This window comes from Cricetulus griseus, chromosome 3 (genome assembly GCF_003668045.3).
Source record: "Cricetulus griseus strain 17A/GY chromosome 3, alternate assembly CriGri-PICRH-1.0, whole genome shotgun sequence".
Lineage (NCBI taxonomy): Eukaryota > Metazoa > Chordata > Mammalia > Rodentia > Cricetidae > Cricetulus > Cricetulus griseus.
The window spans coordinates 3,119,373-3,136,708 of record NC_048596.1 but is presented as its reverse complement, the minus strand read 5'-3'; the positions used below and the strand labels follow the sequence as shown (position 1 = coordinate 3,136,708).

Sequence of the window (17,336 nt, the reverse complement as noted above, 5' to 3'; positions counted from 1 at the left end):
GCAAACTCAGTAATACCACAGAACAAGCACACCCTCTGAAGATGTCGAAAGGCTGTGTTCATACCTCGCAACAACTCAGGCACACCAGGGTTAGTCTTCAAGACGCTCCTTGGTCATTCTCACTGCACTCTGCACATACAAGGTTATCCATGGCACTGTGCCTCTCCTCTTACTCTGGAATAGCATTTTTTTTTGGCCTGGTAAATAACTAATCTCTCCGGGACTCTACATAGCAGCTAGTAACACCGCCTCTGATTACCTTCTGAGACAGTTCAACATTCCATGTTGTTTAAATGGCTCTGATGGCGACAAGCCAAGAACACTCTCTCTTTGATATGCTGCTGTTTACCAAGAACACAGAAGATATAGATAGCTAACCCAACTCTATACAAACACCCCGCCCCGCCCCCAAAATATCCTTAGTGGTATATCTATCTGCCCAGACTCCTCATTTTGTAGAGGCATGATCATAGTCACATCTTCGGGAAGTGGCAGTTAGCTTCGTAGTCCGTCTTTCTTCCCTCTATGAGACATCACAATTGCCTCTTACAATGTTGAAAATGCAACGTCCAGATTCCATCTGGGCTGGGGAGATGGCTCAATAAGTGAGGCGTTCGCCATACCTGGATGAAGCCCCGAGTTCAGATCCCCAGAACCCATGTAAAGCCAGATGCAGTGGCTTGGATCTGCAATCCCAGCACTCTTATAACCAGACAGGAGGTAGGGACCATCCCCAAAGCTCCTCACTAGCCTGGCTCACACAGCACGGAAGAAGGCTGGCCCTGTGGCTCACACAGCACGGAAGAAGGCTGGCCCTGTGGTTGCACATGGGATCCCACATTATACACAGGGACACACGTGAACATGAAAGACTCTTTTGAAAAATGATCCAAACCTGAGTGGCACTGACACCTGCCCCTGTGCATCTTTCAGGTGACGAGCACACATTCCCCCAGAAGCCGGCTCTGCTTCTCACCTGAAGATTTGCACAAGGTGGCAGAACGTGTGTGGGGATTTCATTCTCAGACCCTGCTGGCCCTAGAGGCTTGTTCTTGACCCGGAAGGCAGTGGTGGTGGTGGCAGTAGTGGTCTGTGCTGGCAGAGCTGGCTGCCACATGTTCACATCTGAGCCATTGCCAAACGCTTGAATCGCATTTTCTGCAGGAAAACATAATAAAATCCCATTTCAGAGGCAAAGAGCAAACACGGCATGCAGGATGCAAACAGCCAAAGAGGCAGGAGTGAAATTCTGGTTACACAGCACTGGATATCTCAGAGCAAACCTGTCCACCCCTCCACCCATCCACCCATCTACCCAGTCACCCGACTGGTTCTGAGAACCAATCTCTTGGGTCAGGTGCTCAAAAGTCAATGCCCTCACTAAGCACTGAGGGAGACATGCACTACACCATAAACAAAGCAAGTCTTTAACAAGAGCCCTCTAAAAGACATCCTCACACTCAGAGGTAGCATCATTTTCCAACAAAAAATAAATACCTACACCGTGTCAGAACTCTATACTGAATGGAAATTAACTAGTGTCTTTTTCTTTACCCTGAAGCTGAGGCAACTCTAACACTCACTTGGCAGCAAAACACAGCTAGTTCCCTTAGAAGAAGAATGTACCTTAAACCCCATCGATATCTAGTGAAAATTTCAGTCTGATTATTTTTCTCCTTTCTGCTTCCAGTCTTTCCAAAGAGAATCTGCATAATTAGATAGGCACAGCCCTGTCTAAATGAAAAGTTTGAAACGTGAAACTTTCAAAGCTTATTATAATTTCATGGGATTAGATTGTTTTTATGGCAAGAGTAAATTGGTTGTGTGTTGTTCCCTTCCCAAAATGAATAAAAAACAGTTTTTAATCAGGTCTTCGGGGATTTGCCCTGGATTTAGGAATTTTTTATTTCATATTCATTGTATAAGAAATCAAACTCCTCCATTTGGGACCTGAAAGTGCAGACTGCTAATACATGACGCTTACTTGGCACTTTTTGATACACAAGACAGAGTAACTGAAACCTAATCATCCCCTTAGAAGTGACATTTTGCTTCAAAATTGTTATCCTTCAAGTTTAGCAAAATTGGAAGCTTGTTTTCTTGACTTGACATTTTGGGGGTCTGTAAGAGACAGCCTCTAAATAATACAAACACAGCTCTCCGTTTTGGTAGGTCCTGTGGGTTAAGTACAACACAACATGGAGAAGGGTCAGCCTGTAGATCAGGTTCCCTAAGGGACCCCAGGACACAAACAACACAGCACTCTTCTCTTCCTTGCTAGACACAGAGGGTCAAGAGAGGGTTGTGGTTTGTGAAGACTAACCTTGCTTTCCCAGGCTGGTCGTCCTCGACCCTAAGAGTTCAGTTGTCTCTCTCACTCCCTGAAATGCTACTGATCTAACTACTAAATTCCAGGGATGGCAGCAACTTAAGACCAAAGCCACAGCCACAAGCACAGCTTCCAACCAGGAAGGCAAAAAAGCAATAGGTCACATAGGTGACGACCAGCACTAAGAGACAATGAAACAAGGAGGGGACAGACACTGGAGAAAAGGCCCCTGGTGTCTAGATAAAGAGGCTCAGGGTGGCCCCTGGGAGAAGGCTGCATCTACTTTTGGGACACAAGTCCTGTCTCACTTCCCTCTTCACCCTAATCTTCTCTCGCCCTACATATCCATCTGCCACGAACTGGCTGAAAAATGACCACTTCCCCTTCCCAAGCTACAGCCAAACAACTGATTACAGCTGGGTTGATGGCAGGGAGATTTGAGAGAAGTCTGGCTTAATTGGAAGGAGGAGGAAATAAGTTTCTACATATGAGTCACATTCAGAAAGTGGAACAGCTTCCAGTCAGGCCCTGCTATAAGACACCGCATTTGCAGTCCTGTGCCGCATCCAAACCAGGAGAAATGGAACAATTATGAAAGTGCTGGCTGCCTTTGGCATTTGTTTTTATTTAAACATCATTAATAAGGCCATTTCCCCTTCACCAAAATGTTGCGACAGAGGGATAACTTTAATTTCTCTCTGAGGAACAAATTTTCCATTGCTTTACTTTTGCGTAAACTTGTATTCAACAAGAAGAGTACAAGAAGTGAAAAGAAGAATAATAATGCATAAAACAAATTCCAAACAAGGGGTCCAATTGTAACGTGCTGGCACACCCAATGTCTCAGGAAACGTGTCCACATCTATGGTACGTTCTGTGGGCCTGGATGCTACCTAAGAACTCAAAAGACCATTTTTATGTTTAGTAGAAGCAACCTAAGGCATCACAGTTGCATGGTTTGAAGCACCTATCTAGCAAGTTGGGCTTTAAATTTTCATAGAGGAGATGATGAGGGAATTTTAGTGAGATGCTAGTGATATGTTTTCCAAATAGTTGGCAAATCACCAGCTAATTCTTCAAAAGCCGGTCAGCATATAGCATTATATAGAATTTATTATCCCTTGAGGACTGAGTTCTCTAGGGGCATGGTTAAACCTTGATGCCTATTTTAAGAAGTCAGATCTGGCCCTGGATGGTTCAGAGTTACGTTTCTAACAGTGTTTCCTTCAATACCAGCCATTAACAAGGTCTTTGGGAGTCAGGGGTGCATAAGGATCGAAGCTTTAGATCGTAACTCTACCACTGCTGGTCTGTAAGAATACTACTCTTTTACTCAGCTGTCATTTGAATATGACAACTGTGTTTCCTAGGGTTCTTGTGTAGAGTACAGAGAATGAAACTACATGAACTGTACCCTCCTTACAACATGAGTTATGTGTGTCTCAGCTGGAGAGTGGTCCAGAGCATGCCCACCCACCATGGAGCTGTGTGCCAGGGACACCTGGTGTCCTGCTTTTGAAGTTCTGCTGATGGATGCCCAGGGTTCACATCTGTGCATCCCTATCCCTTTGTCAAACATGAGTCTAAATTGCCTAAAGAGCACCACAGTCATAACCGGCCTGTTCTTAAAGTCGAGCACCCTGCTCACAAGGGCTCATCTCAGCTCCCAAGATAACTGGCATCCTGAGTATACCTGTGGCATGGCCAGATTCCCCCATCAAGATAGATCCATCGCTTCTACCCAGAGCCAGTCCTGACAATGCAAGGGACTGCTGGTGTCAATGTCCCGATTTTCCCTGCAGAGTCCTTGGAGGCCTGTCCTATCCATTTTGTTTGAGCTTTTCACATTGTACATTCCTACCAGGATTTCAGAACCTGGGAATGAACTCTACATGGGCTGCCAAGATCGAAATTTGATCTGTGGGTAGAAGTATTCTTTCCCACATAATACGCCCTCAGTTATTTGAATATCTTGTCCTCACAGGACTTTGGGAGCAGTCTTGGCAGCACCCAGTTCATCACTTGTGTGGCTCCCTGCCGTGTTACTGAGTATGCCAAAATAAGTAGGAGCCACCACCAGCCATCAGGAAAGGGGAGGGAGAGAGGGAGGGAACGGGGGGGGGGCATAACAGAGAGAGCTTTCACTCAAAGAGGAAAACATGAATGCATTGGCATGCTTATTTTTTTCAGAACTCACTGAGACACGTATTGTCCTTAAAGAAATTCAGGAACTTCAAACACTCTTCCAGGTCATTTCCACTGTTGTTGCAGTCACACCACGGGGCCACACTGAGACTGCTGGAGTCTATGTAGTTGGGGGTCATGACTGTGCCTAAAAGAGAAACAGACAAGGCATGTCATCCTTCCAGGTTGACACGGACTTTCCTGTGGCCTAACAAGAAACAAATGTCGGTCTGGCGGTGGAAATGCCATGGCTAATTACAAACGCTGTGTTTGCTGGGTGGGAAATTATGTTAAGCGGTGCGTTTTCTTGGCAATTTATCTTGAGCACATAAAAATAATTTATACATTTACTTTAAAAATTAAAAGCAAACTCCTTGGGCTGTGTTTAGGGTATTTTCTCCCTGCACAAATGGTATGGATGTCATGGAGAAGGCGAGAATTAACTTAGAATGTATGAGTTGCCAAATCCCTTGCATTTTCTTGAAAAATGCCATTAATCTTCATAAATAGTCCTGGGTGCACACAGCTTAAGAATTCTTTTAAGGCTTTTAATCCAGTTTCCTCAGGGGCAAATGGCTTCTTGAGGGTAATAGAGAGAAGGAATACAGATGCCTCCAATAGGGTCCCCACATCCTGACTGTCAACAGATGTATATAAAAAGGCTTCCTTTCCCAGATCCTGCGCTGATTCAATAAACTCATCGAAGGTGTGAAAGAGATGGAAACAGGGCTGGGGTATAGCTCAGGTGGTAGAGTGCTTGTCAAGCCTGCCTGTAGGTTATTCCCCAGAAGCACACAAAGCCAGGCTTGGTGGTGCACACCTGTCATCCCAGCACTTGGGAGCTGGAGGCAGGAGTACCAGGAGTTCAAGGTCATCCTTAGCTACAAGAAACCCTATTCAAAAAAATAATAATAAAAAGTAGAAGAAAGGAAGAAAAGGGGAAAAAACCAATGGAACTTCCCCAGTCCAGGGCTCCTGAAGCATGGTCTATGGATCCCCACAGTTCCCACAGAGATGCTGTGTGGACCTTCCTGTTTATCGCTGTAGCTTTTCTGGTGAGTTCTCCACTGGGAGAAATACACAGTGCATTCATATTTAATGCAACCCGAATGTCTTCTCCTGGGTGGCTCACACCAGGCCATGCCCATGGATGCCAAGAACTTTCTGTTTTTAGTTGCTTTTGTAGAAGGAAGAAGTCGGTCAGCAATCCAGAGGATGACTGGCTATAAACAGAAGAGTTTTTGGAAGCACTTCTGAGGTCAAGGACATACTGTCATTGCCCTACTGGTCTTACTTTTTGTTGTTGTTTTTAAACTTGAATCTGTTCTTAGCAGGAGAATTTAATCTGCATCATACAGGGAGGTCTAACTCACCAGGCACTGGGAACAGAATAAGGAAGTCAAAACCACTGACCTCAGATGCGACAATGGGTCCCTGACATATGGAAGAGGCAGAAGCAAGCTCTGTGCAGAAGTTAGGCACCACTGACTCGGGAAACCACAGAGAAGACACCCAGACCCAGGAGAGAAATACTTCTTGGCCTGCACAGTATACTCCATCTACCATTTCATCATCCCGAGGCACAGAAGGCTCTGCCAAGCCTAGGGATGATCTCACAGACTGCTGGCGGTCCCTCTCCTTGGCGGCTCACAGGGGAGTTAATGAGCATGAACTCCTGGAAGGACACAGACTGAAGCACTAGCAGAGATTACATCTGCAGAGACTTAACGTTGTCTTCTGGGAGCATCCCTGGCTTTAGTTTTCCTTTTTAAACAGTGGTATGCCTTAATTGCTTTTGTTATTTCTGCAATTCCATCATTTTATATTCAATCCCAGGTAGACACTAAGACCTGCATTAAGGAGAGCACCAATCCGTTTCTGCAGTTCTAACTTAGGAGGGCGTGTACACTCGCTGGCTTGGGCCACAGAAATGTCGCATTCCTGGAGGAACTGTGACAGTATTGAAGATATCACACGTGGCAGCACAGGTCTCCTTTCAAAGAGTTGGGAGTGGCTGGGGTGTCAAAGGCTGGAAACGGTTTGCCATTAAGCACTCCCTCACTTAAACCAAAGGCTCTTCTGAGGATGAGGGAGCTCCTGCTGGTGATTTGTATGACCCTGATGTGGACCCTGGAAGGGAGATGCCACTGAGCCAGGACCGTATGACAGCTGTGATTTCTCTCACCCTCCTCAGCCTTCACTGTTACCTCTCAAATGCCAAGTGTGATGGAGCTCTGACAGAGAAGCTTCAGCTGTCCTCGGCACATGGGGACACCCGCCTTCTTGCCAGCACTATTTACCCCAGATGTGAGCTGGCCTCTTTCTGGATTTTTCTCCATATGCAGATTTTTCTCCATATGCAGGAGGCTTGTTTAATCTCACTATTCTCTAGAACACTGAGAATATGGCTCTCCTAGCGCCGCAGGCCTCCCAGACTAGAAAATACTGTTTCTGCTTCCAAACAGTTATTTACAGGGAAAAACAAATTAGCCTTAAACAACCCCCTGTACAACAGGAATCGCATAACTAAGAACAATAATGGCGGGAAGCCTAACGGTGTTGGGGAATCCATTTCCAAGGGTCCACTTCTTGGAATCAGCTCCTCTGACTTCCAAGCTCCTGCTCTCTACATTTCCTTTATTTGACTGACTGTGTTTGGCTTTATCTCTTCTCCCGATGGCCATGGGTTCCCCTGCCTTTGTCCTGCCTGGCCAGGTCCCCAATGGAGATGCCTCACTCACTTTAGAATATGTGGCCTTCCTTCTCCATAATTACCCCAAGTCTCCTTTCTCCTGCATCCAGCCTCCCCCCTTCCTGCCCTCCCTCCCCCCTCCCGGCTATCTTCAAACTCTAGTATGGAGGCTACTGGGAAGTTGTCTCTTCTGCAGACATCCAAGGCTGCAATAGACAAATCTGTAATCCAGAGTCGTTCCCCCTCCCACCCTGCCCCCTTCCCTGGTCTTACCAATCAGTCCTGAGTAGGCCAGGAGGCAGTCTGCATAGTTCTCCTTAAGACAGCTGCTAACAGACCTTGACTCGGGCTGGCAGTTGGTAAAAAAATCTGCAAGTCGAGATCTGCAACAGAAAGGGGGTATGTGTGCTGAGAACACCCCAGGCCCCTGAACTGAGGGGGTCAGGGAGACGCTGGTAACAGGCTCAGGGTGTGGCTGGTGGACGGAGGATCAACTTCCCAAGCTTCAAAGCTCAGGAGGCAACTGTGTTTTCTGACACTTAATCGTGACTTCAAAACCGGATGTTCACAGTACGAAGACATGACACATTTCCAGGGTGGTAAACATGCCAATTAGTCAAATCATTACACACTTCATATGTACGTGTATTGGGATGTCACCTCCACAGCCCATAAATATGTATGATATAGTATGTGCCATGACAAATACAAAATATCTATGAAGAGAGAAAAAACACTGTCTGGACAGACGTAACTGTAATTCCTTTGTCAGCATGTCTCTTCACGCTTTCCTGCTCTCTCCCTCACCCTGCCCGAGAGAGAGAGAGAGAGAGAGAGAGAGAGAGAGAGAGAGAGAGAGAGAGAGACAGAGACAGACAGAGAGAGAGACACAGAGAGACAGAGACAGAGAGAGAGAGACAGAGACAGAGAGAGAGACAGAGAGAGACAGAGAGACAGAGAGAGACAGACAGAGAGACAGAGAGAGAGACAGAGAGAGACAGACAGAGAGACACAGAGAGACACAGAGAGAGACAGAGAGACAGAGAGAGAGAGACAGAGAGAGAGAGAGACTAAGATATGGGTATATCCTTCCTTTATTCAACCTTCCACCTGCTCTCCCCAAGCCTTCATCTACCTGTGTGTGTCTGCTTGTTTGGACAGAAATCTTCAGGGTCTATAACTGGAGAAATGGAGAGGCTTTGAAGTTTCCATTCAATATTTATTTCTGACTAGACTTATTTGCATCTTTAGGAAATACGCTCCTCCACACGCTCACCGGAGATCCACAGTGGGAAAATATTTACTTTATACAGAAACATGTTCCTGGCATCAAAATTAGATCCTACAGCCCATCTGCTCCCATAATTCCTAGAGCCTTGAAAAATGCATGTCTCTGTCTCTTGAGCCTTTTCTGATTACCCTACTGCGGGCCCATGATGTCCCCAGCCCCGTGCCAGTAAAGAGCTGGTTTTTCTGAGTGTGAAGGCAGAGTGAAGAGAGATGGGTGAGGCATAGCAGGCCTGTGGCTGGCCTTGTCTGCAGAGTCTCTCAGCCAAGATATGGCTGTTAGCATTGCCAGAACTCTCCAGAGGCCTGTGGGATTCATCAGGAAGCCCTGACTGGTGAAGCTGTGCAGATACAGAAGCAAAGAGCATCCACAGACTCACTGGTCCGGGGACGTAGAGGGTTCATTTTTGCCATGGAGCTGTTTTGGGATCTTCGGAGGATATTGCTGGGGAATCCTGATTAAGAAATGGCCTCCTGTGAGGCCATCTTGGCAGCGAGAAGTCCTGTTTCTAAGGAAGAACACAATGGACTTGGAGATGTACGTTACCCAGCAATGCACCTCCCACTCAGGGTGGCTGCTGACATGCCCAGTGCTGATTCTACTTCTTGCACAAGAGAAACCATAATTTGTTTAGCTTGATATGATCCCAGCAAGCCCGAGTCTGCTGCACTGAGCTGGGCAGAGGTGTAGGAGTTACAGGTTTTCAAAGGTCTGGTTTATTCTAGGTTTTGGGGGTGGTGAGGGTTGTTTTGTTTTTTAAGATAAGATCTTGCTATGTAGTTAAACTTGTCCTCAAACTTGTAATCCTCCTGCCTGAGCTTCCCTGTGCTAGGATCACACGCATAAGCTACTATGCCTGGATCTTTCTTACCACTTTAACTAGAGAAGGCATCCAAGGCCTTGCAGTGGTCGCAGCTTACAGTACACTGCAGGGGGCTCTGCATTCTGGGTGGTGGGCTCATCACAAGGGAGATCAGGACAGTTGTTGGCATCTGTTTCATCTTCTCTACATAATACCAGCACTCCCTGGAAAGTCTTTCAGCACAGGTATGGGGCAGGGTTGCAGGCTACCTCTAAATGGCTCTGGTCACCACCCCTCCCCCACTAGGTGAGGCTCTGAATGTGTGAACACTTGGACCACAAACACAGCCAAGGCCTTGCTGGTGCCCTCTACCTTGTACTAAACACAAGGAATGGTGTAAGACCTGGCTGTTTCTACAGTCTGGTTAAAGGATTTCCTTTCTGCAGGAAATCTCTAAAGGTACCCCAGGCTTACTCAACTGGATCGGATGGTGTTCAGCTCGAATGGAGTGTTAATTTCAGAAAAGAAAAGAAAATACTGGCCATGAAATAAATGCTCTAACGGCCCTGGGTTTCTAACTCAGCCAAGGTCAACTTCAGCTCAGACAGCTCTACATAGAACCTAGATGACAGTGGTGGCCAAACCTTGAGGCCCCTGTGGCTCACCCACTCCTGGATGTGCCTCTGAGTCTCTGGAGCATACTGGTAACTAATGGCACTGTGATGGGGATTACAGCCCCTCTGGATAGGCAAACACCACTGGACTCACTTTGCTTAACAACCCAAGAATTGACTCACAACTGGACCCCGGAATGAAAGGCTAATTGAATCAGTATGTTGCAGAAAGCATAAGCCTGATTGGGCGAATCAAACAAAAATACACAGCTCTAAGCAGAAACCCGTGGCTACATTTTAAGAGGCATGAAGATCCAGGCTCTGAGACCAGTAAGGCTATGATGTGCCCAGACTCTGGGGACAGAAGAAAGGAGCCACAAGATTAGCAAGGAAGAAGCCAGGGCTTGGGGGAAAACAAGAAGCCTCCACTTCACTCTGGATTATCCAGCAAGCATAGCATGTGCCAAGAGAGCACCGAGGAAACACTGAGGGAGAGGCAGTGAAAGGCCACACAGCCACTATATGGTAAGATGATTGGGGCTCTCTTCTCAGCTCATTACCCCTCCCACCCTTGGGAGAGCTTTTAACTTTAAATATATTCCAAGTTTAACTTAAAAGACATGATTTTGCCTCCATCTTCCCCCCTGGCATGGCCAGGATTTTCACCTGACCTATACTACAATTTCCTCTTACACTCCAATACAACTGAATGCATTGTCCCGGAGCCTCCTTCTGAGTCATTTTAAACTTTTATGAATGAGACTCAGAACCCAAAAGAGAACCTCTGTGTCCCTGGGTAACAAAACCAGTACACCACAGGCAAAGACTTTCAGAATCCAGGCAAGTACTTGGGCACTGTTACCAAGGCCACATTCCCAGCATTCTAGCGATCTGCTCCACACCTTCTCCTCACACTCACAGCAGGAGACAATGGCGCTTCCACTATACAGGACAGGAAACTGACAGAAGGAATCCAAACAGTAGTGTGCTGAAGTCAGCTTGTTTTGGACACATGGGCCGTTCTGAGAAACTGTGGGAACTGCCTGACATTAGAGTGTGGTAACCAGGCAATGCTAAAAAGCAGGTTGCTCTTGAACAATAAATAAACACCATGTAGAAGAAATGTGATGACCCAGTTGGTCCTATGGGAAAAACTGTGTTGCATCTTGGCCATGCAAAACAAGCCCTCTGGGCCAGGCTTCTAGAAACTCCTCCTTTGCTGGGCCAAATAAAGCACTGGGGCACCAGTTAAAGTCCAACTTCAGTCTTTTCCAAAGAAAGACAGGAATTATTCCGGTACAACACCTCTCCCCATCACAGTCCTCTAAGACACCTACGGCGTTGAGTGACGAGGGCCACATGCATTGGCCAAACTGTGTTGCTCATTGACTAATGTTGTGTTGGTGCTTCTAATATGATGATGACAGAGACCTTGTCTTTAAATTAACTTCCTGCCCAGAAGCCATAAGAAACATGTAAAAGGATTATGATAAACACCTTGGCTGATTTTTTTTCTTTTGTTTTGTTCATTTGTGACAGGGTCTTATGTAGCCCAGGCTGGCCTCAAACTAGATCTGCAGCTAAGAATGAGCTTGGACTCCTCCCAATCTTCCTGCCTCCACTTCGTAGGTGCTGGACGAACAGGCTTTTCCATCACAGTCAGCCATGTCCTAAAACAGCTAAGGAAGGCTGCTAAGGAAAACCAAAACCAAAGACAAACCAAGAATTTAATGGACAGTTTTACAAATGACCTAGTTTTTTTTTTTTTTCCTGACAACTCTAGTGAGGCAGATATTTTGTTGCTATACATCTTGACTTTATTTTTATTTATTTATTTCTAATGTTTCAATTAGCACACAAAGTAACAGGTTTTCCCTGAGGCAAATCATAACACTTGGTTTGGGTTACTTCCCTTCACTTCGTTTGGGTTATTTCCCTTCACATGCTATGCCTTTCTGCTGCCTCCCTGCCCAATCCCCCACCTCATACCCTAATCCTAATTTTATACTTAAGTCTTCATTCCAAAGGAAAAGAGGGAGCAGCAGACCCTGGATTTTAAAACCAAGCACGAGTCTCCTGCAAATGCTTACAACCCATAGCTGCAATGGCTTTGGAAAAGTCATGCTCTAGGGCCTGAGACAGAAGGAGGGGCACATTTGTCAGGCAAAGGTGAAGGAGAGTGTGGCAGGCAGGAGGCGACATCATTGCCGTGTTTACTATCATCCAGGGCAACAGTTAGGACAGATCTGCATGCTCTGTGTGCTGGTTTGTGTGCTCAACATGTACTCACACATTCAGTTCTCACAGCCACCTAGCTAATACTTAGCACCGTCCCCATTATCTCTAGGAGGAAGCTGTGACAGAGAGAGAGTCAGTGTGAACCCTTCCAGGTCACAGAACTCACAGGCTGGATTTGGGGGATGCCCACATTCTGTCCAGCTCCAGCTCCAGCACAGAAGGGACCCCCAACCATTACACTTAGCGTACACTGCTAACCCTTTCAGATAGGATGGTGAGGCTATGGGATGCAGGTCAGATGGGGGAATGGAAAAGAATCGATGCACTGAGTTTAGACTTTGTCCTACAGGCACAGGAGCCACTGAAGGGCTTCAAGCCGACAGGTAACATGATCAGTATGTGTGGTGTGAAGACTCTTCCTTCGGCCTTTCAGCTGATGGGCTAAGACGTACTGAGGACCAATGTGTACCCAAAGATCTCTCAGCTGACGGGCAAAGACACACATAGGGCCTATGTGTACCCACTCAGCTTGGGCAGTAGTGGAACACACAGGAAAGAGGAGAATGTGTTAAGATGATGGAAGCCAAACTGCAGGAAGGAGCTGGCAGGCTACAGAAAGGATCAGAGTGTGAACAATTCGCCAGAAAATGGGAAAGACAGGACGCGGGTTTGCAACTGTGGCTCTTCTGAGTACACAGTGTCGAGAGAATTCAAGCTTTGGTACATGGCTGGATCACCGGCTCTCGTATAACCCAGCCAACATCCATCACCTGAGCGCCTACTGTATGCACAGCTTCAGCAACCCTCAGATGGGGTGCGTGCGCATACACCTCCACCTCTGACCCTGAGTTATAAGTCATGTTGTAACTGGTTTCAGTGGCTTCTCTGCCTGAACTGCTGCAATCTAGACAGGGAAGCGTAAATGTCCAATATGGGATTAACAGAGAAACTCCACTGTAGGATTTCTTCTGGAGACACGAAATCTCCATGACTACAGCAGTGATGAGCTCTGATTGTTTTTCTCTGAGAAAATGAAAAGGAAATGAATAGGCACTAATGTAGAAATGTATCGCCCTTAGTCACAGAAAAATCCCCCGCCCTTAAAGAAGAAAGGGCTGGCAAATGCCATGAGGCCCTCAGGAGATCTGAAGAACAGTGGTTGATATAGAAAATAGCCTATTAAAGGGAGCACACTGCTAACTGGAAATAGAAAAATGATTATAATGATAAAGTCTTTCAGCATCTTAAACAGCAGATGGCCTCTGGACAGTGGGAAGCGGGGGTCATTCCCCTACTTTTCTGTAACTTAGGAAAACTGTGTTATGAAGAATAGGCAGACATGTACCAGCAAGGCTGGTGTAACTCCTAGATGACCATGGACCTCTAACTGCCTTCTGGGACACACCCCTTGGATGAGAGCCATGTGGTCAGTGGTGCTGAGCCTGGGTGAAGCACGATGATCCTGTATGGGACCCAGGAAAGTGACACTGACACTAACCCCAACTGCTGAGTATGCTGCTTCACACCTTAGCTCTGGGAGTTCCTCCTGGCAACCCCAGAAATGCGGCCTGTGAGACACAAGGCTGCCTCAAACAAACAAAGGGCAACAACAAAGACCTTCTTGTTGTTTTTTGTTGTTGTTACCCTTACATCCCATTCTGCCATTAACCATGACTTTAGTGTCTAGGTGCCTGGTTTCCTTTGGGGACTTGGAACAGGACTTCCCTTAAGGACCCCTCATCCAACTCACAAGGCAATAAAGGCCAGGGCACCAGCTCAGGTTTCCAGGGCAGGTGGCCACAGGTGGCATACTTGGAGAAGGACTTGTCACATGTCTGTAACAGCTCTGTAGGGGGCAACAACAAACTTTAATTTTCCTTTCCCTGGGGCCCTGAAGTCACCTGGAGTAGACTTCCTCTTCAGAATTGTCCTCACATTCCCCTGCCTTCAGAGGCGGCAGCAGGCATTTATGTATCTTATGTATCGTGAAGAAATATGTGGGGCAGGGCGCGCACATGAGGGTCTACGTAAGAGAGGGTGACCCTACCTGTGGAACATGCTCTCCTGTGACTCTCTGGAGTCCACCAGAATCCATACTTCAGCATCAACCCCAATGCTGAAGGGGTTGATGAAGATCTTGAATTTGGCAGAACGCTTGCCTAACACACTTGGAGTCCTGGGTTTGATCTCTAGTATAAAACCAGCTGTTGTGGTATATGGTCATAATCTCAGCACTTGAGAGGTAGAGGCAGGGGAATTAAGAGTTCAAGGTCATCCTTGACTACATAATGAATGTGAGGCTAGCCTGGGCTACATGAGAACCTGGGGAGAATGGGGAAGGAAAGGTTATACATTTTCTGGAAACCTTCCATTCACATCACTTGGTTGATGGAAGCTTTTCGGTGAGTTTGCCGACAGAAGACTCTCTTCTGGGACATCTCTACTCCAGATTCCCTCTCTGACCCCTTAGCTGGTGACTTGACTTCTATCTCAGTTTTCTTCTTCACTTGGAAGACAGGACCAATGCCAGGTAAGCCACTTTACACAGCTGGCCATTACACGGAGTTCTTCACGACACCTGCTGCTCAACACAGCTTAGTTCCCATCCCTTCATCCTTCCCCCCCAGCTCCCAGACAATCCCAATGTGAAATTTTTGCCATAAAAACACACATTGAGCCCAAGTGGAGAAACATACCTCTCCCTGCCAGAGGCCCTCCTGTCACACAGGAGGAACAGGCTACATCTGTGAAGATAGAGACATCAACTTTGGCCACAGCAAAACTGAGATGCCCAAAAGCAAAGAATCTTACAGTCTTCCTTACGACCTTCTCAGTCTTAAGAACTCACAGAGTGAATACATTTTAAATGAAGCTACTTTATGGAAGAGATGCAGAGAGAGAGAGAGAGAGAGAGAGAGAGAGAGATTTTTTTCAATGACTGAGTATCAGTAAGTTCACTACTACTTCTAATATCTCACGCAGAATAAAAACATCTTGAAAAACAAGCTTCTAATATTAGCCCAGGGAGGACGATGCTGGAGCGCTGTGACGGTAACTGTCTGATACAGAGACACAGAACAGATTTTTCCTCTTTCTGTTTTTAGAAAATTACCTTAGCCCTTGTGCTCCGCAGCCTACTGCAGTGCACATCTGGAAAGCATCGTTTAGGAAATCAGAGCCTGTACATTCTGCAGGAGGTGTTGTTTTGTGTCATTGTACCTCCTCCTCACTGGCTTCCTGGAGCAAAGGCTGGAGTCAGGCTGTGGAACTGAACTGTAGGGCTGAGCCCGAATCTACCTGCTGCCTAGCAGTCAGCGTGAGAACTGAGCACATAGCACAGCCTTTCTAGAGCAAAGGTCTTTGGTCAGATACACACACTCCTGCTGCAGACGCTAAAGCTTCTTGCATCTTGGGTTCATCAGCTTCTACCTTAAGCTGTCACTCAGAGTGAGATTATTAGACTCAGCCAAAGTGATCATTGCTGACTATTACATCCAACAGCCTCTGACACATTACTGGGTTTTGCTTCCTCAGTCAGGAAGACTTCTGTGGCTAAGTCGTTCTCAACCAGTTTCCCCAAATCCCTGCTCATCTCTATTCTGGTATTTTGGAAACCAAGACATTGACCAGAACCACGGGGATATACTGATCATCCCTGTCCCCTTAGCCTCCTTGCCAAGGTCCTTGGGAGGTCCCAAGGGCAAGGATTTTTCAGCTCACGGGTCACAGGCTTCCCTTACCATACTCCATGCCTAATCTATGGATCTTTCTACAGAGCCTAGCCTGAGGAAGATATTCAAGACATCACATGATGTCTTCTGCAGTCAGAAGCTTTCCAGGTTCAGACAAGGCAGGCTGCAGAGACGGCACACTCTTACCCTTTCAGATCACATCACACTGCAGTAGCCCCCTGAGGATAGTCCAGTCAGCATCCAATCAATCCTGGCAATTCCTCCTGAAGCCACCTTGCATCAGCACTGACAGCCATCAGTCAGCACACACCAGGTGACTGACATGGCTGGACAGCTACTCTCACATGGGCAATCTTGCAAAGTAAGTTAAGTGTTGACCAGCTACTCCATCCCAACCAGGAAGTGGCTTTCAGAAGCCTCTGATCTGGTGTCCCAGAGTTACCCTTCAGCAGGGGTTCCCTCCCCAACTACCTACAGTGGATTCCTCTCAATGCACAAACTGACAGATGCAACCTAGACAAACTGTAGGCAATAGCAGGAGCACAGAACGAGCACAGACAGCACAGCCCTGTGCTGCAAGCATCTCCAAGTCAAATAAAGCTGTTTGTATTGCCCGTGCCATGCTATGTCTATTAGTGTAGAAAATCTAGCTTTGTGTGCTTGTTTTTAAAGGAAGAAACTGAAGAAGCCGAGAAATTGGAGGCTTTCTGGCTGATGAGACAATCATAACGCTCTCAGCCACCCAACAGTTGTCTGCTGGGATAACCGCAGGTGACAGATATGTTAAACCCCTTTAGAGCAAGTCTTAGCTCATAAGCCCTTGATATTTCTGCAGGGAAAATTAATAAATCAGTTTTTGTGACAATTTGGCCACAGGGAGAAATAGAAATCTAGATGTTCAACCAATCTTTCACCCGTAGAGCTGCACTGTGAGGCTCTAGACCAACACAGTGTGAATTTACGTCAGGTAGAATTCAGCAGGCCCCCATGTCTTCGGGTGAAGAATTCAGAATTGGCTTCCCATTCATCCTGTAACTCAAATCTCACATCATCAGCTGTTCAGGGGCAGTGGACAGCAAAGGTCACCCACTGTGGCTCTATTAAATTATTTATGCTCACTCCTACCTCAAAAACAAGTCCGAAGTACATTCTGGTGTAGCTGTCCATACAGCAGAGTCAAGGGAAGTATCAGTGAGGGTGCTGGGGGCCAACAGACAGGTAAGAGTACAGAATGCACGAACCCGTGCTGGATGGGAGACAACCACACATCTGGAGCTGAGGGTTATGCCACCCCCGGGAGCAAAGTCAGTGACTAACACAATCCACGACGCCGGAAGCATTAAACAAGATAGGGATGTGTGGGAAAACCACCCGTGGAGGCATGCACAGACTTGTGGGCCACTCTGACTCCTAAGGTTGTCTACACTCCAATCCTCACAGCCTGAGAGAATGCTGCCTTATTCACAAGGCAAGGGAAGTTGGCGGATGGGACCAAGG

At 46.8% G+C, this 17,336-nt stretch overlaps 1 protein-coding gene across 2 annotated transcripts in view; it reads right to left on the bottom strand.

The window, feature by feature from the left end:
- The window catches only part of Gfra1 (GDNF family receptor alpha 1), a 215,274-nt gene that overhangs the window by 29,051 nt on the left and 168,887 nt on the right, over positions 1 to 17,336 (bottom strand). For both annotated transcript variants that reach the window (XM_035441748.1, XM_035441747.1), the window contains 3 exons: positions 7,479 to 7,588; positions 4,527 to 4,661; positions 977 to 1,158 (listed from right to left, as the gene is read on the bottom strand). In XM_035441748.1, coding sequence (XP_035297639.1) covers positions 977 to 1,158; positions 4,527 to 4,661; positions 7,479 to 7,588 — 427 coding nt within the window. The remainder of the gene's footprint in view (positions 1 to 976; positions 1,159 to 4,526; positions 4,662 to 7,478; positions 7,589 to 17,336) is intronic.